General features: G+C 37.5%; 1 protein-coding gene across 3 annotated transcripts in view; it reads right to left on the bottom strand.

Annotated features, from left to right (window-relative positions):
- LOC117339059 (phosphoinositide 3-kinase adapter protein 1-like) overlaps positions 1 to 18,734 on the bottom strand; it is a 28,028-nt gene extending 9,294 nt beyond the window's left edge. For all 3 annotated transcript variants that reach the window (XM_033900430.1, XM_033900438.1, XM_033900446.1), the window contains exons 1-8: positions 18,632 to 18,734; positions 6,626 to 7,144; positions 5,038 to 5,170; positions 4,049 to 4,291; positions 2,505 to 2,704; positions 2,204 to 2,285; positions 946 to 1,083; positions 413 to 502 (exon numbers count right to left, since the gene is read on the bottom strand). In XM_033900430.1, the coding sequence (XP_033756321.1) occupies positions 413 to 502; positions 946 to 1,083; positions 2,204 to 2,285; positions 2,505 to 2,704; positions 4,049 to 4,291; positions 5,038 to 5,170; positions 6,626 to 7,102 (1,363 nt within the window). In that variant the 5' untranslated portion in view covers positions 7,103 to 7,144; positions 18,632 to 18,734. The remainder of the gene's footprint in view (positions 1 to 412; positions 503 to 945; positions 1,084 to 2,203; positions 2,286 to 2,504; positions 2,705 to 4,048; positions 4,292 to 5,037; positions 5,171 to 6,625; positions 7,145 to 18,631) is intronic.
- Positions 18,735 to 19,609: the final 875 nt, after the last annotated feature.

Here is a 19,609-nt window from a genome sequence, read left to right as displayed (position 1 = left end):
AGAGTAACACTTATTATATACAATAGGATAAGAACTGGTGATAAACTGTGAATCCATAACGTAAAGACAACATGCATTGAAACCATGCAAACATTATTTCGATACGAGAAGCTTTATAATATACAGTACATTTATACAACTGTCAATACCCAATAAGCCATTTTTTGCTGCCTTTACCTGCCCAGAGATTCCTCAGAGGTATATATACATATATATGTATTATTATGATGAATAATAATTTGAAATGCTGAAGTTTGCAATATATCGATCAATTTTGCAAAAGAAGGTATATGTGTTGCAAAAGTAAAGTAAGGAAAAAAAAAAAAATATTATCATGAAAAAAAAAAAGAAGAAAAATCTTAAAAGAAACAATTAAATATTTATATATATATATTTTACAAAGCAGACATACGTCTGATGTCGTGGCGTCTCTGGTTATCAAGAGTTCTGGTCCTAGGGAAGGGTTGTGGGGGTCGATCATCAATCTCAGATTGTTCTTGTACTGGGAAGATAGGAATATCTTCATTAACACATTCACGTCTAGTATATAATACTGTTGATGTACATAATAGCTTATATTTTCAAACCTTTTGAGGATCTTATTGTAAGTGTTCGGTGGAATTTACACAAAAATGTGAAAATGGTCAAAAAACGATTTCCTATTTTAACGCAACAAAGGCGTACTCAATGGAGGAGCTAGACTTAATATTGTTAGACAAGAATGATGCAATTTGATCCGGAGACATTTTACAACAAAAACCTTAACAAGGAAAACAAAAAAAGGATGCAATTTGAAAGACATTTGAAATCATACAAGTAAAGGATACACACCTCCTTATAAAATCATGATTCTTAAACTCAATACTTTTACCTTTAAACCCAAGTACCATCTACCTATGTCATAACAATAAGCACACGATGGAATCTACACTTAAGACCACATACCAGGTACTTGTTCTTCGTCCAGAACCTCTTCCGGGACCGAATAAATACCGCTCAACTGCCGAGCTAGTGAATAACAAAAACTTTTCGACTGTGGAGGATTCTCTTCTGAGGTATCTGTCTGTTTTTGTAATTCATCATCTGTGAAATTAAAGCAACATTTGCAAGTCATTACTTCAAAGGAAAGCAGAACAATATATTTGTTTCCAGATTCTTTTGCAAATTATGAACTGATATTTTGTATTTTTGTATGCACTGTCTATGAAAATACTGTTTAAACTAACAATACATTTCCAAACACACTGAACTTTTTTTTTCTACATTTATATCTTAATTAGATGCCTCTGGAATTAATTAACACGTTTAATTTTGAAAACATTATCTTTAAATTAATTCTTATACTATCTTCCTTTTATGTCTAATGTCGGATCTACTATCATAGATTCATGGAAGAATATTTTATGCTGAAATAACATACCGTTAAGCGGGAAATTTTAGTGGTCATGAAATTTGGCGGTTTGGTCATGAAAACTGAAAGTTAAATTTTGGCGGGTTGAAATTTAGCGATTTCCTTAAATCTAGGGTTTTAATTTGGCGTTGAGCATATATATTACCTACCGATATGTATAGATAATTATGGTATGTTTATACATCCTATCCATGTTGATTAAGTGTATTGTGTGTTATCGATCCTCTGCCTCGAAACCGGAAAAATTTCACACGAACACATACATGCAGATTTGTCAAATTAGTGTTTATATGAGTATGTGTACCAGCAACAGACAAAGAGAATTAAATCAACTGTAAGATCGCCGTGGTCATCTATTGTATGATGTGTATATGTACAGGCGAGTTAAACCATTAGTCTACAGGTAGTGTTAACACCAGTTCAATGAATGGTATGGGTAGATGGCTTTTTTCACAAAAAATAATTATAATGCGATATATGTCATACTTGCATTGCTATACATGTATCGTGAGTTCACTAGCTATTCGTATTACATGTACCTATCGGCATTTTGGCCGATAGTTGCCAGGCAACAACCAACGTTACGCACCAGTCATTACTCTCTTGAGTTATCAAAGGTAAATGGCGGTCGCAACGGAAACTATTGGCGAAATTGAAATTTTTGCGTCTTTTTATTTGACGGTGTTAAAATTTGACGGGTTAAATTTTGGCGATCTTTATACGGACCCGCCAAATCGCCATATAAAAGCCCGCTAAGATTTCCCGCTTTACGGTATATACAAATATACTTACCAGGCTTATCAATCTCGTCTTTTTGGTAACTCCTCGTGTTCATATATATCCTATCACAGGCTAACACCATGGCTTCAGTTTCCTTAAAACAATGACAGATTTATAAACAAAATAAGAACGAAAGCTTCAGTTTCCTTAAGAAAATAACAAAATAACATAAGAAATTCATAATTTCAATTTTACAGGTAAATTCAAAAATATACTGAACACAATGAAAAAATATATCTTTGTACGCGGTGATATGATTGAAGAAATAAGCTCCTAAAGTGGTCTGTTTGTAATATAAGGTAAATCCCCATACCAGAAAAAGTTTCGTATAATTCGCGAAATCCTCAAATCCTGACTCCATTGCTAATTCATACACATTCTTCCCGCGAGAGTTGGTGATGAGGCAGACATTACCGGAACCAGGCACGTTCAGCAGGTGTGATCCGAGATAGGAGAGGCCGTTCTTGGCAGCAAAATGTAGTAAAGTTGGTACTTCGGTATTGGACTGTGAAACTGAGGCGATAAAAGCAGTTTTAATTTAGAGGTAATAGTTTCGTACTAAACACACACAAAACGCATTTCAATATGAATTTGTTGATTTTGTCGTAAATACAACAGCCGAATAGTTTAGTTTGTGTTTGTTAAACGTCCTATTAACAGCCAGGGTCTTTTAAGGACGTGCCAGGTTTTGGAGATGGAGGAAAGCCGTAGTACCCGGCCTACGGTCAGTACCTGACAACTGCCCCACGTAGGTTTCGAACTCGCAACCGGAAGGTGGGGGCTAGTGATAAAGTGGCGGGACACCTTAACCACTCGGCCACCGCGGCCCCTCAGCCGAATAGCTAATATAAATTCCCTCTGAGACTCGTCAGGCCAGCGATGCTCATCGACACACACCACTGGTTTTCAGCTTTTCAGCATTGACACAGTATTTTTGAATATAACATAAGATATTAGGATTTTTGAGGCATTTAACATACCAGTATGTTCCGACCTAATGGTGATCCAAAAGGTAAATGTCAAAAACTGAATTTTTGAATACAAACCTTAAATCTATAACATATACATTTTCTTTTTTTGCGAAAAATCCGTTTAAAAATTGCACTGGAATTTCATTGAGCGTACAATTGGTCATCGGACTATTTGGATCTTTCAAGGAGAATTTTTGTTCCGCACTCAAATCATATCTTTGACATAGATCGCAACGGAGGACCAACATTCACAGTGTCCTATTTTCATTCAAGGTAAATAAAAAAAAAAACAACAACAAAAAACAAAAAACAACAACCCCCCCCCCCCCCCCCCCCCCCAAAAAAAAACAACAACAAACAAAAACAAGAACAAAAACCGATGAAATATTTTAGCATTAACTAACCTCGTTTCCCTAAAGTCTGCTCAACTCATATCGTAGAGCCACCGTATCGCTGGCTGAAGGTTCAGAGTTCGAATCACCAAGAGGTTTTCTTTTTATATGTTACATGTATTATATTTCTTACTACTATTTATTTTTCTTTATCGTATTTTAAAGATATTTGCAACATTGAAGGGACACGTAATACATGTGGCCGAGTAGTTAAGGTGTCTCGACACTTTATAACTAGCCCTCCATCTCTGGATTTCGAGTTCGAAACCCACACAGTTTTTTTTTTGTTTTTTTTTTAGCCGAAGGTTTTTCTCCGGGTACTCCGGGTACGCCGGCTTTCCTCCACCTCCAAAACCTGGCACGTCCTTAAATGATCCTGGCTGTTAATAGAACGTTAAACCAAATGAACCAAAATCGCCGTGTTCAGCAAAAAAAAAAAAAAAAAAAAAAAAAAAAATCTGATGTGTAAAATGGTAAACACCCGGACATCTTACCTGCACGTGGTTCATCGCCCAATAAGTGAAGGTGAGACTGGTCATCTGGTGCACTGTCTCTGAAGATATTCACTAGCTTCTTGTCCAAAGCCTCCGTGTCATTCGAACCTATACCGAGTACCTGGCACATGTAGGCTGGACACTCGTAAGCCGTCTGTATGTAGGGATGCACGTGCAGCTCACAGTGCCCTACTTGTATATCATCCACGAATACTCCTACTTTATTTTTTCCTTGCTGTAAATCTGAAAGGGAAGTTACGATAACATTATCGGGATATTTATTTAAGATTGATGTAGTTAACCTACAGTACTAGATAGATAATATCTACAGGTAGGTGTTAGTTATAGACAGGTGGTAGTTATAGAAATGTGTTAGTTATAGACAGGTGTTAGTTATAGACAGGTGTTAGTTATAGTCAGGTGTTAGTTATAGACGGGTGTTAGGTAGAGACAGGTGTTAGTTATAGTCGGGTAGTAGTTATAGACAGGTGGTAGATATAGACAGGTGTTAGTTATAGACGGGTGTTAGTTATAGACAGGTAGACGGTACATGTATTTATTGAATTTTGACAGGGAATTTTTGAGAAAACTTTAGCGACAAACACACCTTTCGCACACCTATTATGACAGCTACATTGAAAATGTTTCATTTTAATACACCAACAAATTGCAGTTATCTTTTATCACGTTAAACCAGGAAGTTCAGCGAAAAATATCTCGTGACAGGGATTATGTACAATAAGGTTTTGATACTGACTAGTACATGTAGTTAACTCACGCAGTTTGTGGAACGTGTTATCAAATACCAGATCAATAAGCATAAACTCATGACGTCATCACAATATAGTTCACCAGAAAAACCGCAAAGCGGGAATGTTGCTGTGCTTTGGATTAAGGTGCATTTAATAATAAACAGAACTTGTAGATATTTTACATTTTACATGCTCTCATATATTAAGTATTGAATTTCAAAATAAAACATGTCTTACTTTCTGCTGTAAACATAACGCTGTATGGATTGTACTTTTCAGTTCGTGTCCGACCCTCGGCACATTTCCCACAGGACACGTTAACCGTTCCCGGAATTTCTTTCTCAAAATTTAAATACACAACCGCTGGTTGCTGTAAACAAAAAACCAACATTTTACACTTACGATTAAGTTTTGTATTTCTGTTAGCAGTAGACATCTGTCTAGGAAATGTGATATTGGGAATACGTTCTTTAATATCGAATCAAGTGGGAAAAAGATTCGGCGCAAAGCAAAGATCAACCTGGTTTTTTTCTAATTTGTGCTAAATTATCAGTAAGTTTATGGAGTCTTGGAGCTAGGTTTTAAAGGTCCCGGAAACATCTTTTTTTTGTCGAATTCTCGTATAATGTCCTTATCAAAGTTTTTTTTCAAAACAGTGGGTTATTTAGACAAATTTATTTGCTTTTTAGCCTTTTCGGATAAAAAACAACATTGTACAATGGTGTTTTTTCGAAACAAAAAAGAAAGAAAAAGGTTTGTTGTTTTTTTTTTTTTTTTTTTTTCAATGGAAAATTAACAAACGCCGTTTTATTGTCTTAAATGGCGCTTTTTCAGGACGGAAAAAAATGAAATGAAAATTAATAAATGAAATGAACTCATGCCACCTTAAGTGTCATCAAGTCATCTAACTTAAAAGTAAATCCGGTTGTTTAAGTTTGATGTCCATGACTACATTAACTTCGCTAACACAATAATTCTGCAATGAACGACAACATATGAACAAGACAAATAAAAATTCATAATGTCAACTTGTTGGTCAAGTTGTAACAAATTGCATATTAGAGAGGTACGGTGGCTAATGTGTGCCATTTCGTCCTTTCGTTTTTTCGCCCGAAAATTAACAAAACTTAAATTTTGTCTTTTCGACCCAAAAACACGAAACATCATACGCGAAAAGACGAAATAAATGCACGCAAATTAGCGACTTTAATTCTTATTTTTTCGGGTTCATTATTTTCGATTTTTCGCCCCGAAAAAACGAAAATTAGCAAACCTTAAATCTCGTCTTTTCGACTTTTCGCCCTGAAAAGACGAAAACTAGCAAACCTTAAATTTCGACTTTTCGCCCCGAAAAGACTAAAAGTAAGGTTTGTTATTTTCGTCTTTTCGGACGAAAGGACGAAACTGCACAAATCAGCCACCGTAGAGAGGTAAAACAATCCTACTTGTACGTGCACAAGGAAATTCTCCAGAATTATATGTGCTTGACGTCATCGATTTACGTGCATCTGCAACACGTAGCAACAAATTGCAGCGTGGCGATTACAAGTAAATCAAATTATTTTTGAATGACGGATATTCGCAATGAATATATTTCTGTAGATTATATTTTTGAGCATAATACATTTTCTGACAAAATTATGTCATTCGTGATTCAGTTATAAAATATCGAGAAATCGAGCGTTCAAAATAGACGCTTGCATATATCGTAACGTCGTTTTATGACGTTCCAAATTTCGCCAAAGTGCACGTGTAGCCAACACGTACACGTGTACGTAACGCTGCTCAACTTATCTCTTAAACTAGTTAATATTAACTACGTTACCTGATAAATCGTATTTGGAATCATGCAGAACTTTGAACAACTCTTCTTTATAAGAAGGCGTTTTTCCCTTGATACTTTCTCTCGAGTTTCCACAATCTCGACAAGCTCCGCTACCAGGGCATAGTTCTTGCCCTTATCAACCGTCAGTTTTAATAATTTCAATGATTGAAAGAAGGTAAATTTATCTAAAATCTCTTCCTTTTCATCTTCCTCCAAGAAGCAATCTAAAAGCACAACGTTTTGATGTCCTTGCAGTTCTTTCAAAGCGTGCTCGATGTCTGGTTCCAGCATGCACGGCGACACCAGCACAGCGGCCAGTGTAACACTGTCGACCGTACTTTGTATCTTCGACCTGTTTTGTTTGAGATCACACAACTTGACGTTAATGTCACCTCCGTGTTTCGATAGAAGTTTGTGTAAGTATAGACTCCACTTATCGGAATCTTCTGCATTGTACATGATTGAAATGGAAGCCATTTTTATGTTGTATAACTCGGACTAGCTTTGTGAGTTCTCAATCTGAAATCAAGAGAAAATTTTACAGTTATGCTAAACAGATTTTTTTTTTTAAACAGACGCACGCATTTATTTAAATGTTATATGTCAGTTTTAACCTGTAATTAAATGACTACTATATCATGAACACACAAGCTAAAGTTTGTTCCCATTATCTATATTCAAACTTATTTGACTGATTAGGAGGTCCGATATTTGAAATTAACCTTTTAAGTCTATAGAGGGCACAGACAGACGGACGCATATGTGTGTTTTTATTTAGTATCTGTATTGGGAAAAATATTCATGTTTTCTCTTCCTTAAAGGGAAAAGCGTGCATATACTGAAAAAAAAAACAAAAAAAAAAAAAGAGCGAATCGGCGCGTGTTTAAATCTGACTAGATAACACGAGGGAAAATATGGAAAACAAGCAGAAAAAAATTCCCCAAACCCCCAACAGATTTACACGAAGACCCTTAAAAATGTAGATTAGGACCAGGTGTTCAGGAACACTAAGCGTCTCTAGCTTCATCGACGATACATGTACTGGTTATGAATCTCTAAATCAAAGCCAGGTTTAATGGTAGCTAATGATAACTCTGTGTAAACAACTTATTCAACCTACTATTCCCAAATTTGTGTTCATCTTAATATTCCCGATTTTATGTTAATCTACTACTCCCGAATTTATGCTATTCTTACTATTCACACATTTGTGTTAATATTAATATTCACGATTGAATGATTTTGTTACTCTTCCCGAACCGATGTTAGTATTCTCGAGTTTATGTTATTGTTCTTATTAATGAATTTATGTTAATCTTATTCACGAATTGATGTTAAAGTTATCACTCCCGAATTTATATTAATCTTATTATTCCCGAATTTATGTTAATCATATTATTCCCGAATTAACGTTGATCTTAAATTCCCTAATTTACGTTAATCTTATTACTCCCAATTTATGTTAAACTTGTCACTCCCGAATTTACGTTAATCTTACTATTCCCGAATTTACGTTAATCTTACTATTCCCGAATTTACGTTAATCTTACTATTCCCGAATTTACGTTAATCTTACTATTCCCGAATTTACGTTAATCTTACTATTCCCGAATTTACGTTAATCTTACTATTCCCGAATTTACGTTAATCTTAAATTCCCGAATTTACGTTAATCTTATTATTCCCGAATTTACGTTAATCTTACTATTCCCGAATTTACGTTAATCTTACTTTTCCCGAATTCATGTGAGTCTTATTATTTACGAATTAATGCTAACAATATTATTACATTACACGGCTCCAACATTACAAAGTCATCGAATACATGTATTGGAAATTAGTGACCCAAATTAGATAAAAATAGTATCCAAAATGAGGTCATCAGTTCGAAATGAGGTCATCAGTTCGAAATGAGAGTAATCTGGTGGTAAATCCAGTTTACTATAAAAACATTAATCATGTGGTTTCAAACAAAAACAAAATGGCCCCATGCGTAATTTCCTCTATCGCACGCTATCCTATCTAATACATGTATTTTCGATCCTACCTCTTCAAATAAACACTTAAGCAGTACATCGAAGCATCCGCTTTCTCGAGAGGAATTGTTTATCATCACTGAATCGGCCATATTACAAACAATACAATGTTTCAACTGATTTTCCCCGAAGGAGGAAGTTAAGATAGTCAATAACATATACTGATATTATTTAAAATTCGTAGATAACGTTACGAAGCCAAAACATCCAAGCAGACATAAACACATTATTTTTATACATTTGTACATAGGTTAACCCTGCAAATACGGAAGCCGGTAAGTGTCACGCGAAGAAAAATACATGTCGTTATCAAGACTTGGTTATTTGTCAATTAGGACATAATTATCTCATAACCAGGATATAGATTTCTAGTAATTACGACTTAGTTTCTCATAATAGGGACATGATGATCTCGTAAATACGTCCTATATATTCCTCCGTCTATTCGTCCGTCACGCGTTCGACTTTTCACCTCATTCAGATTCTTAGTCAACCCTTATAAGTCATGACTGTATTGATAATAAGTCATCTTGTAGTGTCACGAAAAAAGGATATCCACAATTGATACTCAAATGATATGCATGATTTGCCAAAAACATATAAAACATTTAATTTAGTCGACACAAACATTATTAATTTTTCCATTCGGTACTTCTCGTTTCAACAAAAAAAAATATTTTATTTGATGTAAGATACTGGTTTCCGACAAAATTCGGATTAGGATAAGATTTTTATCTTCTTTTCTTTACAAAAGTGGCGTGAGATTTTCACAACTGAATAGAAATAAACAACTAATTAGAGTATAATTGTATTAAATTTTCAATATCAGACAGGCGGAAGTACTAGCAATCAATACGATATATATTGGTGCAATTTTAATATTCATCGAAATAAGAACGAAACAGTAAACAGTCTATAATCTGGACCAGTAGATAGTCTGTAATCTGTAGGGACCAGTAGATAGTCTATAATCTGTAGGGACCAGTAGATAGTCTATAATCTGTAGGGACCAGTAGATAGTCTATAATCTGTAGGGACCAGTAGACAGTCTATAATCTGTAGGGACCAGTAGATAGTCTATAATCTGTAGGGACCAGTAGACAGTATATAATCTGTAGGGACCAGTAGATAGTCTATAATCTGTAGGGACCAGTAGATAGTCTGTAATCTGTAGGGACCAGTAGATAGTCTATAATCTGTAGGGACCAGTAGATAGTCTATAATCTGTAGGGACCAGTAGATAGTCTATAATCTGTAGGGACCAGTAGATAGTCTATAATCTGTAGGGACCAGTAGACAGTCTGTAATCTGTAGGGACCAGTAGATAGTCTATAATCTGTAGGGACCAGTAGATAGTCGGTAATCTGTAGGGACCAGTAGACAGTCTATAATCTGTAGGGACCAGTAGATAGTCTATAATTTGTAGGGACCAGTAGACAGTCTATAATCTGTAGGGACCAGTAGACAGTCTATAATCTGTAGGGACCAGTAGATAGTCTATAATCTGTAGGGACCAGTAGACAGTCTATAATCTGTAGGGACCAGTAGACAGTCGGTAATCTGTAGGGACCAGTAGATAGTCTATAATCTGTAGGGACCAGTAGACAGTCGGTAATCTGTAGGGACCAGTAGACAGTCGGTAATCTGTAGGGACCAGTAGATAGTCGGTAATCTGTAGGGACCAGTAGATAGTCTATAATCTGTAGGGACCAGTAGACAGTCTATAATCTGTAGGGACAGACCAGTAGACAGTCTATAATCTGTAGGGACCAGTAGACAGTCTATAATCTGTTGGGACCAGTAGATAGTCTGTTATCTGTAGGGACCAGTAGATAGTCTATAATCTGTAGGGACCAGTAGACAGTCTATAATCTGTAGGGACCAAAGACAGTCGGTAATCTGTAGGGACCAGTAGAAAGTCTATAATCTGTAGGGACCAGTAGACAGTCTATAATCTGTAGGGACCAGTAGACAGTTTATAATCTGTAGGGACCAGTAGATAGTCTATAATCTGTAGGGACCAGTAGATAGTCTATAATCTGTAGGGACCAGTAGATAGTCTATAATCTGTAGGGACCAGTAGACAGTCTATAATCTGTAGGGACCAGTAGACAGTTTATAATCTGTAGGGACCAGTAGATAGTCTATAATCTGTAGGGACCAGTAGACAGTCTATAATCTGTAGGGACCAGTAGATAGTCTATAATCTGTAGGGACCAGTAGATAGTCTATAATCTGTAGGGACCAGTAGATAGTCTATAATCTGTAGGGACCAGTAGACAGTCTATAATCTGTAGGGACCAGTAGACAGTCTATAATCTGTAGGGACCAGTAGATAGTCTATAATCTGTAGGGACCAGTAGATAGTCTATAATCTGTAGGGACCAGTAGATAGTCTATAATCTGTAGGGACCAGTAGATAGTCTATAATCTGTAGGGACCAGTAGATAGTCTATAATCTGTAGGGACCAGTAGACAGTCTATAATCTGTAGGGACCAGTAGACAGTCTATAATCTGTAGGGACCAGTAGATAGTCTATAATCTGTAGGGACCAGTAGATAGTCTATAATCTGTAGGGACCAGTAGATAGTCTATAATCTGTAGGGACCAGTAGATAGTCTATAATCTGTAGGGACCAGTAGATAGTCTATAATCTGTAGGGACCAGTAGACAGTCTATAATCTGTAGGGACCAGTAGATAGTCTATAATCTGTAGGGACCAGTAGATAGTCTATAATCTGTAGGGACCAGTAGATAGTCTATAATCTGTAGGGACCAGTAGACAGTCTATAATCTGTAGGGACCAGTAGATAGTCTATAATATGTAGGGACCAGTAGATAGTCTATAATCTGTAGGGACCAGTAGATAGTCTATAATCTGTAGGGACCAGTAGACAGTTCTATAATCTGTAGGGACCAGTAGATAGTCTATAATCTGTAGGGACCAGTAGATAGTCTATAATCTGTAGGGACCAGTAGATAGTCTATAATCTGTAGGGACCAGTAGACAGTCTATAATCTGTAGGGACCAGTAGACAGTCTATAATCTGTAGGGACCAGTAGATAGTCTATAATCTGTAGGGACCAGTAGATAGTCTATAATCTGTAGGGACCAGTAGATAGTCTATAATCTGTAGGGACCAGTAGACAGTCTATAATCTGTAGGGACCAGTAGATAGTCTATAATCTGTAGGGACCAGTAGATAGTCTATAATCTGTAGGGACCAGTAGATAGTCTATAATCTGTAGGGACCAGTAGACAGTCTATAATCTGTAGGGACCAGTAGATAGTCTATAATCTGTAGGGACCAGTAGATAGTCTATAATCTGTAGGGACCAGTAGATAGTCTATAATCTGTAGGGACCAGTAGACAGTCTATAATCTGTAGGGACCAGTAGACAGTTTATAATCTGTAGGGACCAGTAGATAGTCTATAATCTGTAGGGACCAGTAGATAGTCTATAATCTGTAGGGACCAGTAGATAGTCTATAATCTGTAGGGACCAGTAGACAGTCTATAATCTGTAGGGACCAGTAGATAGTCTATAATCTGTAGGGACCAGTAGATAGTCTATAATCTGTAGGGACCAGTAGATAGTCTATAATCTGTAGGGACCAGTAGACAGTCTATAATCTGTAGGGACCAGTAGATAGTCTATAATCTGTAGGGACCAGTAGATAGTCTATAATCTGTAGGGACCAGTAGATAGTCTATAATCTGTAGGGACCAGTAGATAGTCTATAATCTGTAGGGACCAGTAGACAGTTTATAATCTGTAGGGACCAGTAGATAGTCTATAATCTGTAGGGACCAGTAGATAGTCTATAATCTGTAGGGACCAGTAGATAGTCTATAATCTGTAGGGACCAGTAGACAGTCTATAATCTGTAGGGACCAGTAGACAGTCTATAATCTGTAGGGACCAGTAGATAGTCTATAATCTGTAGGGACCAGTAGATAGTCTATAATCTGTAGGGACCAGTAGATAGTCTATAATCTGTAGGGACCAGTAGATAGTCTATAATCTGTAGGGACCAGTAGACTAGTCTATAATCTGTAGGGACCAGTAGATAGTCTATAATCTGTAGGGACCAGTAGATAGTCTATAATCTGTAGGGACCAGTAGACAGTCTATAATCTGTAGGGACCAGTAGACAGTCTATATCTGTAGGGACCAGTAGATAGTCTATAATCTGTAGGGACCAGTAGATAGTCTATAATCTGTAGGGACCAGTAGATAGTCTATAATCTGTAGGGACCAGTAGATAGTCTATAATCTGTAGGGACCAGTAGACAGTCTATAATCTGTAGGGACCAGTAGATAGTCTATAATCTGTAGGGACCAGTAGATAGTCTATAATCTGTAGGGACCAGTAGATAGTCTATAATCTGTAGGGACCAGTAGATAGTCTATAATCTGTAGGGACCAGTAGATAGTCTATAATCTGTAGGGACCAGTAGATAGTCTATAATCTGTAGGGACCAGTAGACTAGTCTATAATCTGTAGGGACCAGTAGACAGTCTATAATCTGTAGGGACCAGTAGACAGTCTATAATCTGTAGGGACCAGTAGATAGTCTATAATCTGTAGGGACCAGTAGACAGTCTATAATCTGTAGGGACCAGTAGATAGTCTATAATCTGTAGGGACCAGTAGATAGTCTATAATCTGTAGGGACCAGTAGATAGTCTATAATCTGTAGGGACCAGTAGATAGTCTATAATCTGTAGGGACCAGTAGACAGTCTATAATCTGTAGGGACCAGTAGACAGTCTATAATCTGTAGGGACCAGTAGACAGTCTATAATCTGTAGGGACCAGTAGACAGTCTATAATCTGTAGGGACCAGTAGATAGTCTATAATCTGTAGGGACCAGTAGATAGTCGGTAATCTGTAGGGACCAGTAGATAGTCTATAATCTGTAGGGACCAGTAGATAGTCTATAATCTGTAGGGACCAGTAGATAGTCTATAATCTGTAGGGACCAGTAGACAGTCTATAATCTGTAGGGACCAGTAGACAGTCTATAATCTGTAGGGACCAGTAGATAGTCTATAATCTGTAGGGACCAGTAGATAGTCTATAATCTGTAGGGACCAGTAGACAGTCTATAATCTGTAGGGACCAGTAGATAGTCTATAATCTGTAGGGACCAGTAGATAGTCTATAATCTGTAGGGACCAGTAGATAGTCTATAATCTGTAGGGACCAGTAGATAGTCTATAATCTGTAGGGACCAGTAGACAGTCTATAATCTGTAGGGACCAGTAGATAGTCTATAATCTGTAGGGACCAGTAGATAGTCTATAATCTGTAGGGACCAGTAGATAGTCTATAATCTGTAGGGACCAGTAGACAGTCTATAATCTGTAGGGACCAGTAGACAGTCTATAATCTGTAGGGACCAGTAGATAGTCTATAATCTGTAGGGACCAGTAGATAGTCTATAATCTGTAGGGACCAGTAGATAGTCTATAATCTGTAGGGACCAGTAGATAGTCTATAATCTGTAGGGACCAGTAGACAGTCTATAATCTGTAGGGACCAGTAGACAGTTATAATCTGTAGGGACCAGTAGACAGTCTATAATCTGTAGGGACCAGTAGACAGTCTATAATCTGTAGGGACCAGTAGATAGTCTATAATCTGTAGGGACCAGTAGATAGTCTATAATCTGTAGGGACCAGTAGACAGTTTATAATCTGTAGGGACCAGTAGATAGTCTATAATCTGTAGGGACCAGTAGATAGTCTATAATCTGTAGGGACCAGTAGATAGTCTATAATCTGTAGGGACCAGTAGATAGTCTATAATCTGTAGGGACCAGTAGACAGTCTATAATCTGTAGGGACCAGTAGATAGTCTATAATCTGTAGGGACCAGTAGATAGTCTATAATCTGTAGGGACCAGTAGATAGTCTATAATCTGTAGGGACCAGTAGACAGTCTATAATCTGTAGGGACCAGTAGACAGTCTATAATCTGTAGGGACCAGTAGATAGTCTATAATATGTAGGGACCAGTAGATAGTCTATAATCTGTAGGGACCAGTAGATAGTCTATAATCTGTAGGGACCAGTAGATAGTCTATAATCTGTAGGGACCAGTAGACAGTCTATAATCTGTAGGGACCAGTAGACAGTTTATAATCTGTAGGGACCAGTAGATAGTCTATAATCTGTAGGGACCAGTAGACAGTCTATAATCTGTAGGAACCAGTATATAGTCTATAATCTGTAGGGACCAGTAGACAGTCTATAATCAGTAGGGACCGACCAGTAGACAGTCTATAATATGTAGGGACCAGTAGACAGTCTATAATCTGTAGGGACCAGTAGATAGTCTGTTATCTGTAGGGACCAGTAGATAGTCTATAATCTGTAGGGACCAGTAGACAGTCTATAATCTGTAGGGACCAGTAGATAGTCGGTAATCTGTAGGGACCAGTAGACAGTCTATAATCTGTAGGGACCAGTAGACAGTCTATAATCTGTAGGGACCAGTAGACAGTCTATAATCTGTAGGGACCAGTAGACAGTCTATAATCTGTAGGGACCAGTAGATAGTCTATAATCTGTAGGGACCAGTAGATAGTCGGTAATCTGTAGGGACCAGTAGATAGTCTGTTATCTGTACGGACCAGTAGACAGTCTATAATCTGTAGGGACCAGTAGACAGTCTATAATCTGTAGGGACCAGTAGACAGTCTATAATCTGTAGGGACCACTAGACAGTCTATAATCTGTAGGGACCAGTAGACAGTCTATAATCTGTAGGGACCAGTAGATAGTCTATAATCTGTAGGGACCAGTAGACAGTCTATAATCTGTAGGGACCAGTAGACAGTCTATAATCTGTAGGGACCAGTAGACAGTCTATAATCTGTAGGGACCAGTAGATAGTCTATAATCTGTAGGGACCAGTAGATAGTCTATAATCTGTAAGGACCAGTAGACAGTCTGTAATCTGTAGGGACCAGTAGATAGTCGGTAATCTGTAGGGACCAGTAGAAAGTCTATAATCTGTAGGGACCAGTAGACAGTCTATAATCTGTAGGGACCAGTAGACAGTTTATAATCTGTAGGGACCAGTAGATAGTCTATAATCTGTAGGGACCAGTAGATAGTCTATAATCTGTAGGGACCAGTAGACAGTCTATAATCTGTAGGGACCAGTAGATAGTCTATAATCTGTAGGGACCAGTAGACAGTCTATAATCTGTAGGGACCAGTAGATAGTCGGTAATCTGTAGGGACCAGTAGATAGTCTATAATCTGTAGGGACCAGTAGACAGTCTATAATCTGTAGGGACCAGTAGATAGTCTGTAATCTGTAGGGACCAGTAGACAGTCTATAATCTGTAGGGACCAGTAGACAGTCTATAATCTGTAGGGACCAGTAGACAGTCTATAATCTGTAGGGACCAGTAGACAGTCTATAATCTGTAGGGACCAGTAGATAGTCTATAATCTGTAGGGACCAGTAGACAGTATATAATCTGTAGGGACCAGTAGATAGTCTATAACCTGTAGGGACCAATAGACAGTCTATAATCTGTAGGGACCAGTAGATAGTCGGTAATCTGTAGGGACCAGTAGACAGTGTATAATCTGTAGGGACCAGTAGACAGTCTATAATCTGTAGGGACCAGTAGACAGTCTGTAATCTGTAGGGACCAGTAGACAGTCTGTAATCTGTAAGGACCAGTAGACAGTCTATAATCTGTAGGGACCAGTAGACAGTCTGTAATCTGTAGGGACCAGTAGACAGTCTGTAATCTGTAGGGACCAGTAGACAGTCTATAATCTGTAGGGACCAGTAGACAGTCTATAATCTGTAGGGACCAGTAGACAGTCTATAATCTGTAGGGACCAGTAGACAGTCTATAATCTGTAGGGACCAGTAGACAGTCTATAATATGTAGGGACCAGTAGACAGTCTGTAATCTGTAGGGACCAGTAGACAGTCGGTAATCTGTAGGGACCAGTAGATAGTCGGTAATCTGTAGGGACCAGTAGACAGTCTATAATCTGTAGGGACCAGTAGATAGTCTGTAATCTGTAGGGACCAGTAGATAGTCTATAATCTGTAGGGACCAGTAGACAGTCTATAATCTGTAGGGACCAGTAGATAGTCTATAATCTGTAGGGACCAGTAGATAGTCTATAATCTGTAGGGACCAGTAGATAGTCTGTAATCTGTAGGGACCAGTAGACAGTCTATAATCTGTAGGGACCAGTAGACAGTCTATAATCTGTAGGGACCATTAGATAGTCTATAATCTGTAGGGACCAGTAGACAGTCTGTAATCTGTAGGGACCAGTAGACAGTCTATAATCTGTAGGGACCAGTAGACAGTCTATAATCTGTAGGGACCAGTAGATAGTCTATAATCTGTAGGGACCAGTAGACAGTCTATAATCTGTAGGGACCAGTAGACAGTCTGTAATCTGTAGGGACCAGTAGATAGTCGGTAATCTGTAGGGACCAGTAGACAGTCTGTAATCTGTAGGGACCAGTAGACAGTCTGTAATCTGTAGGGACCAGTAGACAGTCTGTAATCTGTAGGGACCAGTAGATAGTCTGTAATCTGTAGGGACCAGTAGACAGTCTATAATCTGTAGGGACCAGTAGACAGTCTGTAATCTGTAGGGACCAGTAGACAGTCTATAATCTGTAAGGACCAGTAGACAGTCTATAATCTGGAGGGACCAGTAGACAGTCTATAATCTGTAGGGACCAGTAGACAGTCTATAATCTGTAGGGACCAGTAGATAGTCGGTAATCTGTAGGGACCAGTAGATAGTCTATAATATGTAGGGACCAGTAGACAGTCTGTAAATTAAATAACCGGTTACCGCGAAACACTCAATTCTTTAAAAGCTGATAAAGTTAATTGAGTTATGTCATTGTACAAATACACAGAAGATTTTTTTTCAATACACAAGAGAGTACGTGACCACTTGAATGTATTGCATGGATTCAATTTCCGGTGACAATACAGACTGCATATATACATTTTAATATGCCTGTGATAAATACCGACCACGGGGTTGTAATCTATGCCCCCTTTAATTTTTTGTATACATCTAGTAGTTACTGGTATGCTAGCTTCATGGTGTAGGCCCAGCAATGTAACATGTACATGGTTTACGGCAGAGTATACAATGCTGGCATCACGGGAATGTTTTTGTTTAGTATATCTATATATATATAGGGTCTAGTAAGTAATAACGACGGTATGGTCCAATATAGGTACTGGATCCTAACATAGTGTTGTATAGGGTCTAGTAAGTCATAACGACGGTATGGTCCAATATAGGTACTGGATCTTAACATAGTGTTGTATATAGGGTCTAGTAAGTAATAACGACGGTATGGTCCAATATAGGTACTGGATCCTAACAAACAGATGTTCGTTGGATGCGTATTACTAGAAATAGATAATTTGTCAAGTAGTAATAACGACAGTACAGACAAGTAAATTGTCGAATTTTCGTGGCAATCTGCCCCTTTATCAAGACACAGGTAAATTACAAACGATCACATACAGACATAGAACATGGAACAGTTACACAAATATAGTAGGTATAAACAACAATAGATAACGTTATGTTGTGATAACATGTATATATATAGAATAAAGTTTAAGTGTCCATGTGACGGGAAATAATAATAAAATAAAAAGTCAAACAAAGATCTGCTCTCTACCTTGTACTTTCGCGACTACATGTACATCCTGCCGCTATTCAGGTAGCCATGAAAATACTACGGAGACAGCAGATATATTTATATGACAGGGTTACCTAGTATACGCACATATACTGTTATATAAGGGGTACCAAACCCAGCCAGTTCACATGAGATTTGGTAAATGTTCAAGAGGTATACTATATATTCAACGCACACGCAAACATATATTAAAACACAAAATAATTCAGTCAAAACATACCGCAAAACTTACCTAAATATATCATCACTGTCGTATGGTTGTCCGATTCATTATAAACATGGCCCTATAAGTGCGCTGGGAACACTTAAACGCGGAAGTTTATTGGGAACCAATTCATTGCACTCATTGTATGCTTACAATATAATAGGTTTCTGTGCAATCGATATTCTATGCATTTAATTATAGACATATCCGACTAAACCTGCACGTGCTCACATGCGTTTAGGTGTGTTTAATATATGCGAGGGTTCGGGATAGTTCGACGTATTTCAGGAAAATTATGCGAGACTATAGAATAGATTTAATATGTGATAAAGCTTTGTGAATGACGTAAGTGACGACAAAAATAGAAACCCAACACTTTAAGCATTGTCAACTCGGTACAGTATTGAGATTTGTTATCACGCGTGTACTGTTAAAGAGTTCCACGATCAATTAGGGCTTGTATGTTTCTCGGATTCTTTACGTCAAAACAGTTCTTTTTAAAAATGTATATGCTATTTATATATAAATGTCATTATTAAATCATAAAGATATGGAAATATCAGGTCAATTGAGGACCAGGTATTTCATATCAACAATTTGTTTTATATGTTCAATGATATAAGTTGTAATAATTGCATTGCATAAATGTTTAAATATACATATTTGTAACAAAGCGCATGATAAATTTAACTTTAAATCACTGCCTCCTCTAGGGATCGAACCCGGGACCTCTGGCTTACTGGTCTTACGCTCAACCGGTCAAGCTAAAGAGAAGATTACTTTTTTACCAGGGTTACATACTCCCCCTCCAGGAAAGAACTCGTCCTCGAGTTTCCAGGGTTACACACACATATATATATATTTGAAAATTGGTTTTAATTATTTTTAATGAAAAGTAGTAAGTCTGGTTCGAATAAGTAACCGTTCCATTTTAATTGGTCATGTTCAATTATTCCTTTCATTTATTACCACAAGCGGCCCATAGTTACAAGCGTCTCAGTTACC

Source organism: Pecten maximus, chromosome 1 (assembly GCF_902652985.1).
Source record: "Pecten maximus chromosome 1, xPecMax1.1, whole genome shotgun sequence".
Lineage (NCBI taxonomy): Eukaryota > Metazoa > Mollusca > Bivalvia > Pectinida > Pectinidae > Pecten > Pecten maximus.
This window is presented reverse-complemented; position numbering and strand designations above follow the sequence as displayed.